At 45.0% G+C, this 22,829-nt stretch overlaps 1 protein-coding gene across 3 annotated transcripts in view; it reads left to right on the forward strand.

The window, feature by feature from the left end:
• The window catches only part of bicdl1 (BICD family like cargo adaptor 1), a 36,824-nt gene that overhangs the window by 4,676 nt on the left and 9,319 nt on the right, over positions 1–22,829 (forward strand). For 2 of the 3 annotated variants that reach the window (XR_003798290.1, XM_029259513.1), the window contains exons 3-4: positions 19,614–19,730; positions 20,688–20,699. Coding sequence is in view for 2 of the 3 variants with exons in the window: in XM_029259513.1 (XP_029115346.1) it covers positions 19,614–19,730; positions 20,688–20,699 (129 nt within the window). In the remaining variant the exon portion in view is untranslated. The remainder of the gene's footprint in view (positions 1–19,613; positions 19,731–20,687; positions 20,700–22,829) is intronic. The other variant, XM_029259514.1, reaches the window with a different exon arrangement.

Raw genomic sequence — 22,829 nt, forward strand, 5'->3', positions numbered from 1 at the left:
AGTGCGGTGTGTTTTCGCTGGGCTACCGTGTGTCTGCAAAGAAATTACAACAGCAGAGGCAGACTAGCATTATTATTATTATTATTATTATTACTATTATTATCATCTTGAAGCTGACAGCATAGTGGTTAGAGCTGTTCTCTTTGGACCCAAAGGCCGCAGGTTCCCACCTAAATCCCACCTTCAGTTGTAGTACCCTTGAGAAAAGTGCTTACCCTACATTGCTCCAGCAAAATTACTCAGCTCTACAAATGAGTAAATAACTGCAAGTATCTTAATATTGCAAGTTGCTCTGGAGAAAAGCATCTTTCTAAATGAATAATAATAACTTAGATTTACCTGACACCTTTGACCAAGGTGACGTATAAGGCTAGATACACTACACTAACTCAACAGAAACAAGAGGCAATCAGCTGATGGAGAGTGGGGATGAACTGGATGGCATGTGAACAACAACAAAACATCCATATTCGGTAAAAGTGGGATGGGGTCTCCTTTCTTCTACTTGGTGAGGACTGATTTCTGCTAGAAACTGAGAGCTTCTTATAGTCTGGACTTTGAGCTGCTCATGAGGAGCAGACGGACTCTAGAGATGGTCCAGAAGATGGACCCACAAGCCCTATTTGCTACTGCTATTTAGTGCAAGAAGGTAGGCTGGTTGTCAAAAATGACAGCCAAGTTCATGGAAAGATGAGAAGCCACCCTGGAGACTGAGGATCTCGTACAACCAGGAGGAGGCTGAATCACCATAGCAAGAATTCTTGAGGAGAGCTTATGGGTGGTGATGCACGGTGTCTTTATGCCATTGATTATTATTAGTATTACTCAGCTGTTTAGCGCACACACACACACACACATTTTCTGAACCGCTTGTCCCATACGGGGTCGCGGGGAACCGGAGCCTAACCCGGTAACACAGGGCGTAAGGCCGGAGGGGACACACCCAGGACGGGACGCCAGTCCGCCGCAAGGCACCCCAAGCGGGACTCGAACCCCAGACCCACTGGAGAGCAGGACCCGGTCCAACCCACTGCACCGCTGTTTAGCATATTCTCTAAAATATCTGCTGTAGTTTTACTGTAGCAGCTTTCAATAAGGACTTTGCGAAGGACTGCAAGAGCGAGGGCTCCTTCTAAGACGTGAACCGCCAACGTTGATGTAGATGTGGTTGGTGACCACAGTCTCCCGAGACAGCTGCGTAGAAGCAATGCGTCTTGCACATCGAGCTCCTCGTGGTGGCTCTTTCTTGCTCTTTTGTTTGACAATAACTGTATCTTGCTTCTTCCCAATGCAATTCTTATAGTTTTTTATTAAAAAGGAGGAGAAGTCGTGGGGAATTAGGACAGAAGAGATGGAGGCGCGCTGGTTAGTGGGAACAGGGGTGTCTCGGTATGAAAAAACCAGCCTGGAATCAAGTCTCGTTTTCAAAAAGGAAGGATAATTTGGAATAAAAAAACGTCGATTTTTGGAAAGAGAGGTGAAGGTCAGATGTGTAGTAATTGGGGAAATTAGTCAAATTAGAAGAGGGTTTATTCAGGAGGGGCTGGAAATAAGTCCTCTTGCAGAATGCCTCCAGAATGCTCCTCCAGTTTTTGCTGCTTGGTGGCTCCACTCATGAAAGGCCCAAAATCGAAAGTCCTTTGGTTCTCGGTGTTGGCCACCACGTGGGGAAATTAACACCCCCTGTCCCTCAGAACTGCTGAATCCCTCCATGCCTTCATGTCCTTCCTGAGCTCCTGTCCCTTTCCCAAGTTAGCCCACCAAATGTTACTTTTAGCGATGCATTTTTGTAATCGTATGTCACCTCGCTATAAGCAGCCACTCGAACATATGTGCTAGAAAAAATGCTGGCATAAAACAAGATATTTATATCCAGACTGTCTCTCTGTTGTGGGATTCACTTTTCTTTACCCTGAGTTGTACATCGCTTTGGAGAAAAGCCCCTGATAAATCCATAATGCAAATTTAAAGAGCTATAAAGTGAAGGTAATATCACAGCTATGGTGTTTGTGGTGGCTGAGGGTGGAGAAGAAATTGTGCGACAGGGTGGCCCAGAAATACAAAGGACACAGTAAGGGAACAGATGCTGCTAAAGCGGATAAAAGATAGACGTGTCATTACCATTATTGAAGGATTATATGACCTCACAGTTTTACCATACAAACTATTTGGCCTTCCTCTGTGTGTTCACAGGGAAACGTGTGTGTGTGTGTGTGTGTGTGTGTGTGTGTGTGTGTGCGCGCACGCCCCCCAGGGGCTGCTAGGAAGGTAGGCTCCTCCACCAGCCTACTGCATGCCCACTGGCGTCTGACAGCGTGTGTTTGGCACAATCGACAGGAACATCCAGCCCCGATAAGCCTGTTACGCCTAATTAACAACCTTCCCCCACCCCGGAATCACTCCGAACTTCAGACAGACGCTTAGAGGTCACATGGCGACAGCAGCCGCAGGTAATGAGCCGACGAGCTGTCAATCAGCCCGGCTAACGCGCAGGTCCTCCTGGCCCCCACGAGGAGCCTGCGTGCCCAGGAGGCGAGTGTGCCGTAGACGAGCACGGGAACGGATCCCAGCTGCAGCTCGAGCGATCGGGGACCCCGCAGTGCCGCAGACGGGGCTCTTTTTTAGCACGCGTCGCTCCAGCCGCAGGCGGTTACAGCAGCACGGGGTGGAGGAGAACCTGGGTCCCTGCACTCCTCGTGTGCGTTGAACATATAGTTCAGAGCGAGTTGCCATTAACGCTGCATCGGTGACTAAACGCAAAGCGAATCTTCCAGTGCGATCCCTAGAAGGACATAAAAGTTCAACCCAAGCTGAACTCGCACACGGTGAAGGAGGGTAAACCCTCAGGCGTGTTGCAGTGTCTAGGGATGGAGGAAAGAAGGGTTTTCCTGCTTCAGGTGATAAATACAGCACCGTCTGCAAAACGAGGGAAGACAAAGCAAAGATCTGTTACCCTTTTATGCAATAAATTTTGGGGAAAAAATTAAGGCGGGTAAAAAGGAAGAGCATTAGAACATGTTGCCAAGAAACAGGAGTTGTGCATTTATTTGACACTTCACTTCAAATCCACTCATAAACCTGGGAAATTATATTAAATGTCTTATAATGATTTACGCATTTGTATAGCTGGGTAGTTCTTACCGTGTTAATTCAGGCTAAGTACCTTGCTCGAGGGTCGTACGGCTGGAAACGGGATTCGAACCTCCTTGGCTGATCTATGGTTCCATTAACTGCACAGACCTGCCATATGTTCTGTTTTAATGCAATGGGAAGTTCCTTGAATCTCATTTAGAAAAAAAAACAAACGCAATTTGAATAAATAAGCCACGTTAAAAATGTATAGAGCCTAGTAAGGGGAACAAATGAAATGTTTTCAAGTGCATATGTTATGAATAATGAACCTGCTTATTGGGTCAGATATTTCAACAAGGGTCTGGTGGCATGGTCTTTCGGTGGAGCGGAGTGCCGGGTTTGAACTCTCACTGAACGAGTTAATCTGGAGACCCACAATGCACTGCTGCAGTAGTGGCGGGCAGTTGCTGTCTTACACTTTCTCTTTCATTTATTCTGGAACCATGCTGGCCTTATTGGGACTGAAATAGATATTTTTTCCCCCATTGCTCTTTTCTGCCAACTCATATTGAATTATAATTTCTGATAGCAGGGGGCTTTATTGGCTCCTTATTGAGCCCCCCATAAAGTCTGGATTTGTTGGGGCAGATGTTAGGCATGGTGGTCAAAAGCAGGGGGGTTGGATTAAGGAATGAGGAGGAGATCTGCTGGACACCCAATAGGAAGGGGCTGCGTGGACAGTGGCCTGTCGGATTTAACAAAGATTATAATCTGACCGAGGAGGAGCTATTAAAATATTGGAAGGACGATGGCATTTCTCAGCCTGAATTGTTTATTGTTTACCTCTTTGATGTAGAGGGAAGAGGAACAGGAGGGTGGAATCCAGAGGAAGTTTGACTGGTGGTGTTTCCTCAACAGATTAATGACATTCAGAGCAAAAACGAGCAACACATCCATTGTGTGCAAATACAGTAAATACAGTAAATATATATATATATATATATATATATATATATATATATATATATATATACACTGTATATAACAGTGCTGCTTGAAAGTATGTGAACCCTAGAGGGATGGTCATTATTCCTGTATAAAATATTGAAAAAAGAAACTTGTAAAATCTAAATGTTAAAAAAATGATCGTGACTATGATTTACACCCCTGATCCTACTAACCTACTTGTTTCAACCAGTGCAATTTGGGCTTGAACTTGCACTACTTGTGTGGTTGTGCTACACACACCATTTCCTCCACATCAACATATGAAATTGGTCATCACACACCTATTATGCCACATGAGAAAGACTGCTTCTCTAAAATAACCACAATCACACAGTCCCAAACCACTTGTCCAAAGTGGGGTCGCGGCAAACTGGAGCCTAACCCGGCAACACAAGACGCAAGGGGACATACCCCGGACGGGACGCCAGTCCACCACATGGCACCCCAAACAGGACTCGAACCCCAGACCCACCACAGAGCAGGCCCCAGCCAAACCCACTACACCACCACATGGCTCCCCCCAAAATAACCATTCTGTGGTAAAACTAAGGGGCACAAGGGTTCATATACTTTCAAGCAGCATCGTATTATAGAATAAACTGTTGTTCACTGCTGTCTAGTTCTCGTCAGCTCTTGCTGACATCAGCACACCTCTGCCGAGGACACCGCAACTTGTCGACAGTTTGATCCAGACCAAAGCTGTGAGCTCCATCCAGTCAGTGTCAAAACAGCCAGGGTTGTCTTGGGCCACCACAGAAAGGGCTTTGAACAGCATCATTACACCTTTAAGACATTGTTCCGCTCTCCATAGTAAGTAAATGTTTAAAAAATGCCTTGAAGATTAAAGTAATAACAGAAATAATAATAACAAGATTGTAAATCACCGCTTGTCAACTCACAGACACACGGGGAACAGCAACAGTGTATGTGAGCTACAGTCAGTGAAGTGGGAAGATGTGGCTACAGCGGAACCATACCTATAACCCTGGGCCACGGGGGGATACATCTCTTCAGCAGAAATCTTTCTCTACATAAATGTCAAAAAATAAGAGAGACTATGGCTTGTGTGTCTGATACCACTATGTTGCTGGATCACATCCCTCCAGTAGTTCCTATAGAAGTGATATTCAAATATCAAATACATAGATAATCACAGCACACGGTGCAGGACTTATTTATGTAGCTGTCAGGAGGTCAGGAGAGAAATGGGTCTGAAGGAGGTTTGTTTGAGAACCTTGAATGCTGGAGGGATTACGCAGTTCTGAGGGAAGAGGGAGGTGCTTCATCACATCATGGCCAAAACTGAGAACTGTTGGGCTTCTGATTTTCGACCACTTGAGAGTGAGATCACCAAGCAGCCACAGAAGGATTGGCGCAGTACTCTTGCCGGGGTGTAGAGGCTCTTCGGATATCAATTTGGTACCAAGTTATTGATACTTTGGCTGTAACCAGAGTCTTGCACTTGATACAGGCAATAAGTGAAGAGATGTGAGGGGAGGAGACATATGGGAACGCTTTGGCAGTTGGGGCCACCTGATCCAGTATCAACTGTAGATGCTTGGTTGCAGAGGCTCAAAGACCACACCGGAGGGCATTGCAGTAATCCAAGTCAGATGTCACCTTAGCTTGGACCAAGAGCTGGGTACAGGTACAGGTAGATTCTACGGATCTTGTAGAAGATGTGTCTCCAAGGTCAAGCCACTGGTTTCATTGTGCTGGGAGAATCAGCGATTTGATTCAGTTGTTACTCCCAGGCTTCTGTCAGACAAAGTGGGTGAGACGAGTGAGGTGATCACTGTGATGGAGAGCTCTTGACAGATGGACAAACCAGCAGAGGGATGGAGGATTTCAGTTTTAGAAAGACTGAGCTGCAGATGGGGATCCAGGTTAAGACATCTGAGAGACATCAAGTAACTTGAGGAGTAGGACCTCCAGTTGCCTTCAGAACAGCCCAAAAAAAATGCATCCTATTCAGTTACATTTATTAAACTAGCTGACACTTTTATCCAAAGCAGTTTAAAATGATTTACCATTTATACTGCCAGGTAACCTCTACTGTATTAATTTAGGGTAAGCACTTTCTTCAAGGGTGCTACAGCCAGATGTAGGATTCAAACCTTCAACCTCGGAGGCAGGGGCTCTAACCACTACGCCACCTGCTGTCCGGTTGAAGGCACTTCTTGTATAGGTGGCTTTCTAATAGCTTGTTTTAGTACAAGAAATGAGAGAGATACACAACAGGTACCACTGGTAACAACAACCATGATAGAAACATAAACATTCTGAGGGGCAACCTAATGGGGGAATTGAAGCTCCTAAGGCTGGTACAGGAGAACAAAAAAATCTTAAAGAAAATTCTTCTGGAAGAAAAGCCTCCAGTTCATAGGGGAATCAATGAGATTCTACCCAGAAAGGCAGTTGACTTTACTGTGGTGTGTGAGAAACAACTCTTGAATCCATTAACTGTGTGTTTCGGGATGGTTTTCTCGGAAATGTGGTTAACACTGAGGAAACAGAGTGTGCACCATAAGGTGCTCCTGGTCACCTGGCTAAAATATTGCTGTATTCCTTGGCTCTGATATGACCATGAAAAGCAGCCATTGGATCCAGGGACTCCCATGCGATGGCTGCTCGTATCGTATCAGATCTACCACCATGTTCAACAGATGCCAACAGACCATGTGGGTTGAAAACATCCTTTGTTTTTTCAAACATAAATCCACATCGGTTTGGGAAAAACAGACTGTACAGCTATTTTCCATCACTCAAGGGTCCAGGTCTTGAGCTTAATTCTCCAGGTTGTGCACTTTTGTGCGCTAGCCTCAGATACAAGCAATTTCTGAAACAAGGCCCATCGAAACAGCTCTGTGACGCTCATAGCCCACAGAAACTAGGTTACCGTGGTGTTGATTAAATTCTGCAATGCATTTCAAGGCTGATATTTTGTTCGGCAAGTGTCCCACTCTCGACGAGATGGTGACGCTTGGAACAGCTGAAAGAAAGCAAAGGAACAGGACAACCAGCAGCCGTACGGACGGACCCAATCGCAGTGATCCCTTTCAACCCTGAGGACACAAGCGGAGGGCGGAACATTCTGGAAGCACTCTATCGGAGTGCTCAACGAGAGCTGACATCAGCTAGATGGAACGTAGCAACAAGAGCAGCCATTCTGTCAAGGCTCTCTCTCGAGCCTTGACTCGCAACCGTACTTCTCTTTTCTAATACAATTTTTGAGTGCGGCGCCTGCAGTTTGGGGAAGACTGTTTGGCTTCTTGCAGACGGCAGCCTCGCGTTGCTGTAGAAACTCACATATGCTGGATTGTCAAACCTCCAGACCTCCTTTTATAGCTGACACATATTAGTAATTGCTATTTAACTTCTTATGACTCACCAGTGTTGCCGCCTTGCAAATCCTGATTTAGCTACTTAAAAGTTCACGTCCTTATTCATGCAGCGTTTCCAATATTCCATCCACCTCCGGTATTTCAGTCTACGCTTTCGCCGGATCGGGAAACCGTGGCGCTAAAACTGAAAGGGGGGGTCATATAAATTTTATGTGGGTTGAAGGGTTTTGTGAAGAGTTACATTATTACGTGCACCTGACTGCGAGGACCAGGCCAGGTGCCTGGTGGAGCTAATGTGATCACAGCCGGTGCGGGAGGGTGAGTGAGGGTCCGAAGGGGGCCACCATAATGGCATTACTGCAAGGCCCCAGGAGCGACGACCGCTGGCAAGAGACGTGTCCTGACATTTGAAAAGGTAATCAAATGAAACTTCCAACCCCATGCTACCGGAAGTGCCTTCGCTTACTTCCAGAATTCATAACAGGGTTTCATCTCCCCATCGTAAGCACCTCCAGGGATTCTTGGACAAGTTAGAAAAACTTTTTGTGACGTATTTCCCGGGGAATGGAAAAGGCTGCTGGGAGTTGCGGATACGGGTGCGCATCTCCGTCGTCGTGAGGGCACTGCCGTCCAGCACTTGCTGTTCCACGCTCATTGTCCACAAAGAGAGAGGTTATTCACTGTAAAGGACGTATCTTGGGGGAGTCGAGAATAGCTAACACAGCTCGGTGTAAACTGGTTCATTAGAGCGCTGGTTAACTGCAGTGGTGTTGCCTGGGAAGGTCTTCACGGAATGGATGGTCTTAGCACCTGAAGCACAGCAAGGCACCGCAGAGCTGAATAGGCCAAACTTTGCTTGTGCCGCTTGGTCGGAAGCTGCTCCAAGGGATCTTGTGGATTATGGACACCAGGAGGTGCAGCGATTAAACCATTTTCTTTTTTTAACCTGCAATCATTCTGAATGGACAGCAGGTGACCAAAACTGGGAGATCATTCAGGGGTCTGTTTTGCTAACCCTAATTTTAACCCAAGATTCCAGAAATCAACTGGTCTTAAAAAACACCTGTGTCACCCCCTACAAGAGTAAATAGAGCAGGGACAGCTTCTTCAGACCTTCTCCTGCACCAGTAAATACCAATGCAGCACTTTCGAAAGGTAAACTGAGACTCCTTGAACTTCCAGGTGATCCGATCTCCTCACTGAACTTCAGAGTCTCAAAAGGAGGGAAACATCTCTTTCTCTTTAAAGCTGGTTGAGCTTTAAAGGTTCAGCTCTTTCTCTGATGCTGGTTTAAACATGAATGCTTTGTGTTGATCGGAAATGTATGCCATTAAACAAATGGAAAATTGTTTTCTTGCGATTATTTTTGATCCTAATTCTACACCGTTTCGTCTTTTTTTAGCATTAAATGATAAAATAAGCGACATAACTCCTTAGGTTCTGCTGCTCCATGTTAGTGCATAGCACTCCTTGTGGCTCGGCTGCTGAATTACACTTAACAGTAATAATGCAGCCCTTATTGAAAATGTCTCCTTTATCAAGTAGCCTTGTGGAAGTTTAACCGAGTTCTGTCAACCTACTTTTGTATATTAGTTGCATAACGTAGAGGCAGTGAAGTCAATGTGCTGGAGAGTGAATCGCTGGCATGAAAGCGGGTCACCAACCCCAGTTCCCGTGGTTACGCTCCGTGTCCTCCATTCCTCTCCGCTTGTAATACTGTACGTACGCCATTTCCCACACATCTCCACGGGCCGTCTGCCAAGCGACAGGCTCGAGGCTGCAACAGTGTCCGCCAGACTCCTTCCCACCCAGGTCCGATGACATGAGCTGAATGAGACGCAGCAGGACCTGCCGCCTCACTCAGAGGTGTAAGTGATCTGCGCTGAGCTCCAGACACCAAACATCCATACATCTCCGGTCTTATGAAATTTCCACATTTAAAATTAAAACCAAAGCAGCATATCTTTGAAATTCTACCATTTAGTCTAACACATCCTGAATATTTTTCTGTGTATGAAGCATCAATAGACGTAGACAACATTTATTATCTTACGCCATTATGACCCAGAATTATATTTGGTCTAATTATGCAAATGAGGCAATAGGCAATTTATTCCCTGTTTTACATCCTACTGATGGTTTTCACACAAAACACATATTTAGCCACATCTTATAGGTACCTAGCACCCGAGTCTGGATTTAGAAAGTGTTTTTTGTATGCAGTGATTCACACATTGGAATGACAGTGATGACAGAGTAATTTGTACAAGCCTCCATCCTTCTGGGGCCATTGGGAAGAGACAGATGAGATGAAACCATGGAGGACGGTCTGCTGCCTTGCGCCAGCGTGCATACGACCGTAAAAATATGCAGGGAGAGAACGGGGAGTAGTTGCCAGACACAATCCTGCTTTGCAGTTGTTGCCATAACAACCCATGTGACATAACAAATTCCATGTGTAACCATAGGAACGTGTTTCTTTCCTGTACTACACAGCTTCAACAGAGAGCAGGCCGTACACACACACACACACACACACACACACACACACACACACACACACACACACACACACACGCGCGCACAAGGAGCCAGACTGTGTCACAGACTATTCAGACTTGCACTCTTACTTGATTCTTACCTTGAACTCAGGAAAAAGCCCTGTAAGCAAAAAAAAAAAAATTGTTTATTAGCCACGTGCAGCTATCACTTGCATCAATGCTCCAGATGGTCGTATGAGTGCACTCTCATTTACATGTAAAAGGAGCAAACTGAGTAGAGAAGAAAGAGGCAGTTGCAGAGCTTCCTCAAAACAAGCAGGAAGAGACTCTTGCTGACACAAAGTGTTTTCTCACTAAAGAAGCTGGTTTTCAGTAGTTTTGCTTTATCTGATTTAGACTGGATGGCCAGAGAGCGAGAGAAGCTCTTGGAGAAGATGCCTTGAGCAGCTGTTTCAGCCTCTTACATCACATCCTGTCCTGGCATGACCCCAGCCAAACACTGGCAAAGTACTGGCCCTACACAAGCCCCATAGCATCCCAGCACCTGCCCCACACAGTCTGGACAGAGGCTGTTTTTTTGGTTCCTGGAAAACACTGAAGCATTTTGAACTGGGGGCCTGATAGAGATCTGCAGTGATTGAAGGATGTTGAGAAGCAAACACAAAGGTGGGGCCGTTGTGGAAAGAGGTGGGGCTATTGTGGAGGCGGTGTCACTTTGGAGAGGTGTGGCCATTGGGGAGAGGGGTGGAGCCTTTGTGGAAGAAAGTAGAGTCTCTAAAGGGATATGGGGCCATTGTGGTCAGAGGCAAGATCATTGTGGAGATGCCAGTCACAGGTGTGTCAAGAATACCTTAGCTGACCAAGGCAGATTATTATAGTCCACAGAGTGCGCGAGTGGGGAGGGTATGGCTGTTTTCCACGGATGGTGTTCAATCACGTTGCATGCTGCACTAATTCAAATAGCGGAATGTGTTTTAGGGCCAACGGAAATTGGCACGGAAGCAGCAAACCACTTGGCCTTGCAGGACACTGATCACATATGGGTTTTTAAACTATATTAAAGGGTTTTCTTGGCTTCATCTAGGAAAAATACAAGTACAACAGGCTTCAGTGTATGAAACCCTGAATGAAGAATTACAGCAATTATATTTGGAGCTCTCAAGATTATGTTTATTACTTTGTGAAAAAACCTTCACAAAGTGACATAACTAGTCCCAAGTGCCGTGGTCTATATGAATAAGGGAGCCTTTTTGGGTGCTTCAAGTCACTGGTGGAGAGTGATGGTAAAATAATGTCCACAATGACTGCTCCTTGGCCTGACGAAATGCTTTACCGAGCGCTGTGTTGTGACATGGACAGACCACGTTCTGCTCCCTGCATAGCTCCCGCAACGTGTTTGAGCTCCAGACCTCAGATTAATGCAATTACATTAATGCGGATGTCCCTGTGATCCCTGTGTCATTTTCTCTCTCTCTCTGATGCTTTGACCCACAGTCACTTCCTCACCTTCCGAGCGTTGCCTCGGCTCCATCTCTCTTGCCCTCCCATGTGCCCCATATTTAAGAGGAAACCCTGCAGTGCTGCTAGTCTCCATCCAGACCTCCTCAGCAAATGCCTCTATAGCACTACACTGCACTCAATAAAACATTAGGCCTTGTTTGTAATAACACAGATTAATGTAAAAAGTTCACGAAGGAGTCAAGAAATCAGCCTGTCAGCACTCATCTAAAAATGATATCCAGCTGTTTGTGCTTTTCCTCCTGCTGGGGATTCAGGAGGAAGGTCGCCTTCTGCATCGAGTTTGTTTGACGGCAAGCCCGCTGTGTCGACCCTGCTGAGCGGACTTGTCGCTCTGTAATAAAGACACCCAGATACCAGGCAGGGCGCAGCGGGTGGGCGTGCTCTCATTTCACTACCCACATGGTCAAGAGTGTAGTAACTGGACCGTTCGCCAGCAACACGGGCCTGGTGCTGAGGTCAGATAATAATACCGCAGCCAGCTGGGGGTGTTGACCTTTCTGAGGAGTGCATCCGGGCACACATGCAGAAATGCAGATTGCGTCAGCAGACTAAGGCTCCAGTGATAAGGCCCAGTACAGGTCTGGTTATCTAAATAGGCACTCAAGCGGAAATGTTCCTCTCTCCTTGGAGGAGTAAAGCCTTTAGAGCTGCGAACGTCCGTGATGCTGGAGAGGGACTCGTTCTCACGTTCGTCCCTGTTCGGGGCGTTTCTCTTCTGTGTCTGTGATACTGTAATATAGGATACTCAGTGTGCTTGTTCATTTAGGAACACTCTGCAGGGTGTGTGCTCCATTGTAGCACAGCTTGAATAGGAACCTCCAGACCAGAAGGTGGCCCCACTAATTTGCAGCCCTGAAGGCACACGGCTTCAGGAGAGCAGCGTTCCCGAATAAGGCCACTGTAACACTTCTTTTGGTGGTCAGGTGCTGATAAAGAAAATAACACTAAAGGCTATCCAGACATTTAAGAATGACGATGCTGGTGTGTCGGAGGCGGATCACAAGGTGTTAGTGGGGCCAATCCAGCGCATGGGTCTTAGTACAGGGAGCTCTGGTTTAGATGATCAAAGGCTGTATGGGAGATGAGGAAATTAACAGGTCACTGAAAGGTATTGGCTGCGCAATTTCAAAGAAAAGCTCTTCTGTTGTACCGGGAGAAAAGACAAAGCTGTGTGGTGAAAGCGGTTAAAAGCACCTATTAAGTAAATATGCAGCAAAATAGAGGAACGTTGGGGTGTCTAGCTGACATGAGAGGAGAACTGTGACCCTAAGGCTCCTGGGCTTCCTGGTCATACATACTATATGGATACATACACCCAAGGAGACCCTGGGCACTAAAGGAGGTGGGTCTTTAGCTTGTGATTGCAATGATCATCCATGGAGGAGATGAGGAAAGCTGAGTATGAAACTTGCCATCAGCCTCAATCCCTCAGCACACTACCATGTGAGGAATGTGTTCAGGTCAGGTGGTACAAACTGGGTCATAAACAAAGCGCTGTTTAACTACAAATGAGGTGAACAAATGTAATTTGCTGAAGAAACCTCTGTACAGTGCATCATCTACAATGTGGACATACTGTATGCCCACCAACTATATGAGTTGCCCATTGCTGGAATATTACCCTGTTGTATATTATAGAATGTGACAGGGTGAATGGTGGGGAGCCCCAGTCCATCTTGGGATGTGACACATGCAAGTAACCAGAGTCCAAATCCCTGAAGGCACTCGGCAGTGTCTCTGCTAGCAAGGAAACAAACCAAAGACCTTCACCAAAGATCTGGCTTCTTGAAAGGATCCAGGAACGTGTGTACAAACATCATCACTGTGACTCATACCGCCTAAGAGCATCAGCACATGAATCACAATAGCAAACTTTCAACTGCCTATTCATCATAGAGCTCTGAAAAAACACATGAAATGTTTTTTTATGAAAAGGCACAAATTATTTTTATATTTATTTTCCCTTTTAAAATATATCAGAGGTTAAAAGTTGTTGCCATAGTAGAGCTTTGGATTACATCTGAAATCAGAGTTATCAAAGACTGAAATTACGCTTTGCTTTAAATTGCATTTATTCAAAAGCACTGAATTTGTGTAATTGTTATTATTTGACGAAACAGCTTTGTGGCTCCAGTAATCCATACAGATTGGAGGGAGTGTTCGGGATGCCAGGGTTGCCATGGTGATTACTGTTAATCTGACTCACAGCTTCCTGAGCGAAGTCGCCGTTATGCTAATGAAACCCTATCGGTCCCGGCGGACCTTCGCAGGCGGAACGAGAGGCTCGGAAATGGCATGATTCAGCAGGAACCAATCACTACCTCGGAGAGCTCGTCTGCACTGCGAAGCGGAGAGCGGAGACACGCTAAGAAAAATTAAGAGCGCCTTTCAAGTCATAAATAAGAGCGTACAGCTCCGAGAGGCTGGCAGCGGTCAGGGGAAATGATCCTTTTTTAGAGAGGGAATAACTTAAAAAAAAAAAAAATCAACTTAGATTTATTATGTCTTCTATCTGGAAAGTAAGTGCTCAGGAAGGGCTGGCTGAGGTCTTGATTATGATTTGAGTCGTTATTTTTGTACATTTCATACCAGTGTATATTTTCGCCAAAGCAATTGATGTTAATATTGTAGCTCAGTGGGAACAACAGCGGGAGCTCATCATTGAGGCATCAAGCTGAGAATTTCATTAGTTCCTTCACCTGGGGTCTCGGGTCCTCGGAGTATCGCTGTCACCTGATGGGAGGTCACACGGGATGTGGTCCTGGGTTTGATCTCTGGTCAGGTGAAACCTGCAAATCAAGAAAACAATTTTTCACCTGTTCTGGGAACGGGACCTGTTGGAGTGTGCGTTCTCTTATTTATTTTTTCACTTCATTATTTCCTAGACTTCGTTATATTAATCCTCATAAGTTTTATATTCTTTCCCTTTACTTAATACTGTGAACTGCACGGTGTAGAGAGTTCTAGAATAAAGATTTTCCACAGACCAAGGACAGGAGGCTAACGGCCTTGACTGGTTTTTGTTTTGAGAACGTACTGATAAGAAGTAAGTTTCAGGCTCTATTAAAAGATGGAAGGACACGCGTATGGGACACACTGACACCGTCAGCGTAGCTGTGAATCCTTTGAGAAGTGCTTGTCTGTCAGTGAGGGATGATATCTGGTGAAATTCTGCAGAACAGTAATAAAATTTTTTCTAAGATTTATTGCACCTCATGACTGAGACTCGAAAGAAGCTCAGATTCTCTGAAAACAATCAGTTTGAACAAAACCCCAGTCTGCAGAGTCTACCCCCATAGATTTGCATACACTAATGTGCATAACGGGTGACATGGTGGCACAGCAAGTAACACTGCTGTCTCACAGCGCCTGGGTGGTGCAAGAGGACATGGGTTCAATCCCTGCTCAGTCTGTGTGGAGTTTGCATGTTCTCCCTGTGTCTGTGTGGGTTTCCTCCCACACTCCAAAGACATGCATGTTCACCCATAGTGTGTGAGTGACAGAGAGAGAGAGTGTGTTCCACTGATGTATGGATGAGTGACCCATTGTAAGTAGTGTATCTAACAGTGTAAGTCACTGTGGTGAATAAGGTGTGTGGGCTGATAACACTGCATAGAGTTCACTGGCAGTTGCTTTGGTGAAAAGCAGCTGCTAAATAAATAAATGTAAATGTAATGCATGAAGGAGGGTGTGGTGGTGCAGTGGGTTGGACCAGGTCCTGCTCTCTGGTGGGGCTGGGGTTTGAGTCCTGCTTGGGGTGCCTTGTGATGGACTGGTGTCCTGTCCTGGGTGTGTCCCCTCCCCCTCCAGCCTTATGCCCTGAGTTGCCAGGTTAGGCTCTGGTTCCCTGCGATCCTGTATGGGACAAGTGGTTCAGAAAGTGTGTGTGTGTAATGCATGATAGTGTAATACTGTGGGCTTTTTCACGAAGTTCTGGGAAAGCATGCTGTGTGTAGATGGTGGGTCAACTGTCCACAGAACTGCAAGTGGGGCCATTGTGGGTGTCTTGCAAAGAGTAAAATGGACCCAGGATGTGCAGTGATGCTACTGCATAGTGCCAGCCAACCAACTCAGAAGGGTGCTGTGATTCAGAAGTGGACCCTAACCAAAAATCAGAGCAGGTTCTCCTTGCCTCAACTCCTGGTTTTCAGCACTTTATGGTTGCATCTCTGCAACCATAGCTTCACAGTTACACCTACTGATCGCTGTTTAACTGAGAGCCCTCGTGCTAACAGCCCCGTTGCCATATAAAGAGCGCCATGATGGTCCTTACAGTCCGGCATCGTGCACACAGTGCCATGTGTGGGGCTGCTGGTTCAATACAGCTCGAGGTGCTATGGTCCAACTCATTCTCATTCCATGCCGGGATTTTCACAAACAAATCTCAAGAGCTGATATGGACCGCAGTAAACCTGTAGCCTTGTTCAATTCCAAATCATGACACTGTTTTTACATCTTGAAGTAAGGTTTTTTTGCTTTTCCTACTGGAAGCTGAATTATTATAGAAGGTGTAACTTGCAGTTATGTAACTTGCTGTGACACTTTCTGACATGCCTATAGTCTGTTGTGCATCATTATTTCCACATTCACCCTGTTTCGATACTCCTGTCTGCACAGCACTTTTAGTTAATGTGTTTTGTTTTTGCTGTCTGTACTATTGTTGCTATGAGCTGCTCGACCTGCCTCCACTCCAGTGAGCTGTGCTGTCAACTCAGTGTCCCTCCAGAGATCATTAAAGTACGTTTCCTCTCATATCATCATAATATAATCAGTGTGCCCTTTAAAGTTTCTGCAGGTTCTCTTGGTGTTTTCGTGAGTAACTCACAACAAGCCAAAAAATGACCTTGTATGCATTAAAAGTCTCATTGACGTTGATGATTCATGGTAAACGTAAGATATGTGGCATGTGTAGGATTTTCCTATTTCGGAAGTCAGCATTTGTAAAAGCCGCATTTGAAAAATAACAACACTTCAGATGGAAACACCCTCTGCATAACAAACACACACACACACACACACACACACACACACACACACACCGGAGCCTAACCCGACAACACAAGGTGCAAGGCTGGAGGGGGACGCCAGTCTGTCGCAAGGCACCCCAAGCAGGACTCAAACCCCAGACCTGCCGCACAGTGGGAGTATGAGAAACACCCCTATGCTATTAGTATTTCCTGAAATAGCCTATCACTTGGTAATTGTTGAATATTTACTATAAGTATATTTATGTTGATGTCTACTCTTGTTGACCACATGAGACCCTCCAGAAAGTTCTATCCTCCACTTGTGTCCTTAGTGTTGAAAAGGGTGTGTCCGCTGTCACTGTGTCTGAGTCCATCCATCAGGTTGCTGCTCCTCCTCTTTTTCTTTTTTAATACAACTTCTTCAAGCATCACCATCCAGTCTTCTCATGACGTGTACAAAGTGTGACAACCTCCATGTCATCATTTGTGTTTCCAGTGAGAGCTCTGGTTTCAGTTCTTCAACATCTTACTTACTTACGCCTTCCACCCCTCCTGGAGCATAAGCCTCCAATAAGGGCTCTCCAGGTGTCTCCGTCCCAAGAGCTGAGATGTCTTGAAGTTTCCTTGTTGGCATTTCTGTAGCTTTCAAGATTTTTACGGTGCGGGGAAGCTAGGAGTTCTTCGGCATCTATTTGTTTGTTTTTCCTCACTGTCCATTGTGTCCCTAAGTTTCCGCCAGCCCCACAGTTCAAAGGAATCCATGCATTTTCCTGTGCTGTTTTACAAAAAATTCCACTGATCAAGCAATTCTATTCTTTGTTTTTTTTTTGGACACATCAGCACATTTGAGATCCTTTTCCAGATCTTTCATTCCAGCTCAGTCAAATGGTCTTTCAGTAGCCTTCGACACATCTCTTGACTGCTAGATCCCTCTTTGGTGATCATTGATCCTAAGAGGCAAAAGTTGTCATGTAATTTTGCATGTTCACCATCAGCACTAATGTTCAGTGCTGTACTTTTGGTCACAACTTTACAGTTGTCCTCGATTCATAACAGGCTTCCGTTTCAACCAACTCGTCATAAGTCCTCTTTTTTTGAGCTCCTTATAGTGTATCATGTGAACCACAAGGATATAAAAACAATTAACGTGAATAAATCTTACGATATATAATAATGCTTTGTCATTTTTTTCACAAATTTCACACATTATTCATGTTAAAATAATACCTATGGAGAATAATTATATAAATACAGGACAGTATTATAATTTTCACTTTCATTTCTAAATTTATTGCTTTCTGTTTTTACTTTTAAACACCATGAGAACATTCATTCTTACACTTGCTAGCCAAGTAAGTTGAAGGGAATCGCAAACAAAACATTTTGTAAACAAAACACATCTGCTGCTCGACACCCAAACACTGAGACGCAAACAATAAGAAATATGTTGCCTTTAACGCAGCGTAACTAGTCTGATGGTGTTGTACAGATGGTGTTAAATGTTATGAAGAAATATTGGGATTCGGCAATAATATAACACGATTTATGGGATGGATTGTCACAAGTGCTGGTAGTCGTAAAATGATTGTTGTTAATTGATCACTACATGTACTCTCCTTCAGATTTAATTATCAGAGTTACAAATGTTTAATTAAGATGTGAATTTATGCGTTTGTAATTTTATATCTTCAAAGTGCTTAAGGAAATGGTTTGCGGTCTTATTTTATTAAATGCTCCAAATGCATTCATATGACATTCATGCCATAGTTATATCAGGCACTTGAAAAGTTTCGGACATTGATTCAGTCCCTCTGAGCTGGATCAATAGAGCCTGACGGCAGGCGAGAGGTGCTTGTGTGGCATTTCACTCGACCGGATGTGTCCCTCCCTCTCTGCTATCCTCCATGCTCTTTGGAACCTCAGAGAAACTCTGATGTTTTTCCCAGAGGGTAGGAGCCATAACAGTGGAGCAACAGCTGGCATTTCTGAGAATGTAAAGACTGTGTATTGAACGGTACTGCTGGAGGGACAGAGTGAGGAAGCGAGCGAAACACTTACAACATGAATGAATCCCTTGGTGTCTAAGAGTGTCATATGCTGCTATCATGTCAATCAGTTGACGGTGTTTGAGATGGAGACTCAGTTCTCACTTGGAGTATGTTTACGGGTCCATCAGAAAGACTGTCCTAAACGTCCCTAGTTTAACAGAAAGCCCGGTGTGCGTCTGACATCTATGGAGAATAAACCTGAAATCTGCAATATTTCATTTCATAGCTTGAGAGTGAACTCATTGAAACCAGCATCAAGCGGACAGAAAAGGACTGTGAGTGATGAACATGTATGGGCATGTGCGATGAAATACGTATTCAGAAGGAAGGAAATTTTTAAAAAATGACCAAGTCTCAAAACTGTGACAAGCAGCCCTGTATAAACATGTCTGGGGGACATATTGTAGCTCTAGAACATTTGTTTTACATTTCTTAATTGATTTATATGTTAATAAATGCATCTAGCAGTGTAAGTCACCTTGGTAAATAAGGTGTGTGGGCTGATAACACTACATAGAGTTAATTGGAAGTCGCTTTGGACAAAAGCAGCTGCTAAATAAATAAATGTAAATGTAATGTAAATATCTTGTTTTAGCAAACACTGAACAGTACAGTGCTTGTCAGTGCAACACCTTTACGTTTGTGTCTCGATGGAGAGACTAAGAGAAGACAAAGGAAAAGAGAGTGTGACTCTGCTACATATAGATCTATGTTCTATACATATGTATATGAAATGACCTTGTCATATGGGACCTGGATGACTCAGCCAAACGATCTGCTGGGCTGTAACATCCTCGCCGTGGGGCCTGATGTTGGGCACACACCCACACACAGAAACAGCTTCGGGCTGCTTGTTAAAGAACGCTTCGCTATGCGCGGCCTTGACAGAGCTCGCTCGGTAATAGGAACCCGTTCGTTGTCAGGAGTGATGGGGTGGCTGGGAAAGATGTTGGGTGGAGGCAACTCTGCTGTGCCACAGTAACACTCCACAGTAAACACAAAACTATAGTGCCTCTCGTGTCACATCTTATGCTGTGATGGGGCCCGCAGGATTGATGCTATAGTGGTGGGTGCGTGGGGGGGGTCAGGGCATGAGGGAAAAAAAATGTGATACAAGCTTACTTCTCTGTCTGTCTGTCTGTCTGTCTGCAGGCTGCGGAGGTGGAGAGACAACTGTCAACTCAGGTCCATTCGCTGCGTGACGACTTCCGGGAGAAGAGCGTCTCCACAAGCCAGCACATGTCACGCCTGGAGAGCCTGCAGGCAGAGGTAGAGCATCAAGGGAATTCTGCTTTACATTGTCTCTCAATTGGAACTCTAGCTAGTGCATTAATCTGGCCACATTAATTCAGTGTCATTCAGTGAATTTGTTTTTAAGCAGTATTTCTGATGTATCGCTGTACTTTTGTAAGCACTCCTCTTTAATAAATGCCTTCAAAGATGATCAAGCAGTGCACAGATGCAGGGTTTTTCCTTTGCTGCAAAGAATTTCACAGGAAAGATGCTAAAAACAGGAAATGGACAAAAAATGGAAATACCCGAGTAAATGACGGATGCCTTTTGTGACAGCTGGCCTCCCCTACAGTTGCCACAGAAGTCAAGGTCAATGCTAACGATTTCTTAATGGCGCCAACTGGTCGATTGATCACCTTCATCCCTGTCGCCACATTTCTCTCCTGCCAAGAAGGCTCTCTATAGAGATGTGTGCAACATCCACAGAGCACGTATGTGCAGGCAGGGGTTTGAGGAGCATTGCAATACTGGATGCAGTAAACCATCTGATTGACCTTGTCAAGGAGAAACGGCGCTGCATCCCTTCCGCAGTATTCCAGATGCTGGCAGGCGACTGCTCCTTCAGCCCCGACTGGTCGTCTGTTGTGCTCCACTAACAGCTTTACATGCGTATATTCATTTTTTGTCCACTGCCTTATTGCAAAGATAAGTCAGAAGGATTCGTGATCATGCTTGTTAAAAGGCTCAGATGTTACTGAAGATACATTTTGACTTACTCTTGTATGTTGAAATTGATATTTCTTCTTCTAGGATGGAATCAAAAGTAAATTAATGGGAATTATTTGGTCAACCACGTAAAAAACAATGAATATCCTGCTATCTCGGTACTGTCTCTGGCAAAACTTTTCTTGTTCTCACCTAAACCTCTTCTATTCCTCTTGTTCTTCTTTATTTCACTTCCTTTGATTTTAACCTTTTTCATGATTGGAGCAGCAAGGACTAGAAGTGAGTAGATGCATATTCACTGTCTGCATGCCTACAATTCATTAATCAGAAACATGTATGGACCTCAGGTTTGGACAATACAGACGCTGCCAGTGAAAAAAGTGAGATATGAGGGCATTCAGCCAGACAGTGACGCTCGCCTTGGAAACCTGTGGAAGCGCACTGCGGTGTGTGAAAGTGGCTGTAATAGCCGGCGTTGGCCGGGTGTGAAGTGTGCTCACAGAACGACGGCAATCCCACTGTGCAAACCTGAGGAGAACACCTGTTTTTCTGTGTGCTCCATCTTCCTGCCGCTCCCAGTTGTCACCCGTTTGTTGGTGCGAGATTGGGCGTTTGCGCAGCACTGAACAAAGTTATGTTTGTTCTCTGGCTCCCTGGGCAGAATTTACCTGGCAGATTGTTGTTACAGACAGACTCTTCAGTTTGTGTTCACCTGAGGTGCCTTTCATCAGCCGTTCTGTGCCAGACAAAGTGCCCGTTTGCAGGTTATAATGCAGTGCAGGCTTTGGACCAGTATTTACTGCGGTCATTCAGAGTCTGAGTCCCTGTATAAAACCTGTTTCATTGCAGAAAGACCCCACCTCCTGCTAAGAGGACCAGTCATTCTGCTCTCTTGGCAAGACCCTGCCTGTCGAATCAATCAGTCTCCTATCAATGCCCCGCCTACCGTCGAGAGGGCTAATCGGTCTCATCAAAATTTTGACTAGGACAGCTAATCAATCTTATAGAAAGACCCACCTGGCGTGGGTGGCAAAATCAATCTCTAACGAAGACTCCACCAAGTGTCTAGAGAGATGATAAATCTCCCAGAAAGACCCCGCCTACTACACAGAGGACCAATCAATCTCCTCTCTCAGTATAACCCCGCCTACAGCATAAGCATCTAATCAATCTCCTAGAAAGACTCCACCTACTGCACAGAGGACCAATCAATCTCCTCTCTCAGTATGATCCCACTTTCTGCATAGGGGTCTCATCAATCTTCTAGAAAGACCCTGTTTAGTCCACGGGGCAGCAATCAATCTCCTCTCTCGGCAAGACCCCACCCACAAGCTAAGGGATCAATCAATTTATTCTGACTCCACCTACTGCCTAAGGGAATGAACAATGTCATCAAAAGGCCCCGCCCACTGTCTAGGATACTAATTAATTTCCTAGAAAGAGCCCACTGACTGCCTATGGGGCTAATCAGCCTCATCTATCAACTCTCATCAGTACCTCTGTATCTATATTTGCCTCATATTTCCATGAGAAATGGAGCCCAAAACCAGAGCATCTCCTGAAGCTATAATTCCATATGTTTATTGACAGCAAAAATCCGTTCCCTGTTTTCAGTGAGCGCAACGTCCAGATACACCAGTGTTCACCATCATTCACCATCATCACAGGCACCGGGAGCATTCCCGCGACCTGCTAGCCACTTTTTTTGCCCATTTATATTTATTCTTTCTTTGATTCCACCTTTAAAAAAGAAAGAAAAAATGAACAAAAAGCTGATGATCCTACAGCAACTTTCCATGTGCCTTATGAGTGATGAGTTACAGCAGTTGTGTTATAAAACAAAACAGAAAAAATGGAACACCTGGTGTTGTAGTGGTTAGAGCCGTTACCTTGCAAATACCAAGGTCCTGGGTTTGAATTCCACCTCCTGCTGTAGTACCCTTGATCAAGGTACTTACCATGAATTGATACAGTAAAAATATCCTGCTATAAAAATGGAAAAGTAACTGTAAAATTGACTATGTAACAATGTAATTCTCATGTAATAAGGCATGAACTAAATAAAATCTATAATCCCAAGTGGACAAGGTGCAAGTAAATCCCAGTGTAGTATGTTGTGCAGCGATGAAAAGTCATTAGCAGGACAGGATGATTAGTCTCCCCTGCAGGCGGGTACAGTGTTGACGAGAACCAGGAGGCTCCGTCATGAAGGCACCTCTCCCCTTTGCTTCCCGCACTTCCTGTGAAGCTCCTTCTCAGCACAGGCAGGCCGACTCCATATTTAGTTTGAGAGCTACAAAGCCTGGGTTTTCCCAAGACTGCACAAGATATTTTTAGCAATATATAACCTAAATATACTTTCACAGGGTGTTGTTTATATATAAACATGTTTTCCATCTGCCTGTGTCC

Source organism: Scleropages formosus, chromosome 17 (assembly GCF_900964775.1).
Source record: "Scleropages formosus chromosome 17, fSclFor1.1, whole genome shotgun sequence".
Classification (NCBI taxonomy): Eukaryota; Metazoa; Chordata; class Actinopteri; order Osteoglossiformes; family Osteoglossidae; genus Scleropages; species Scleropages formosus.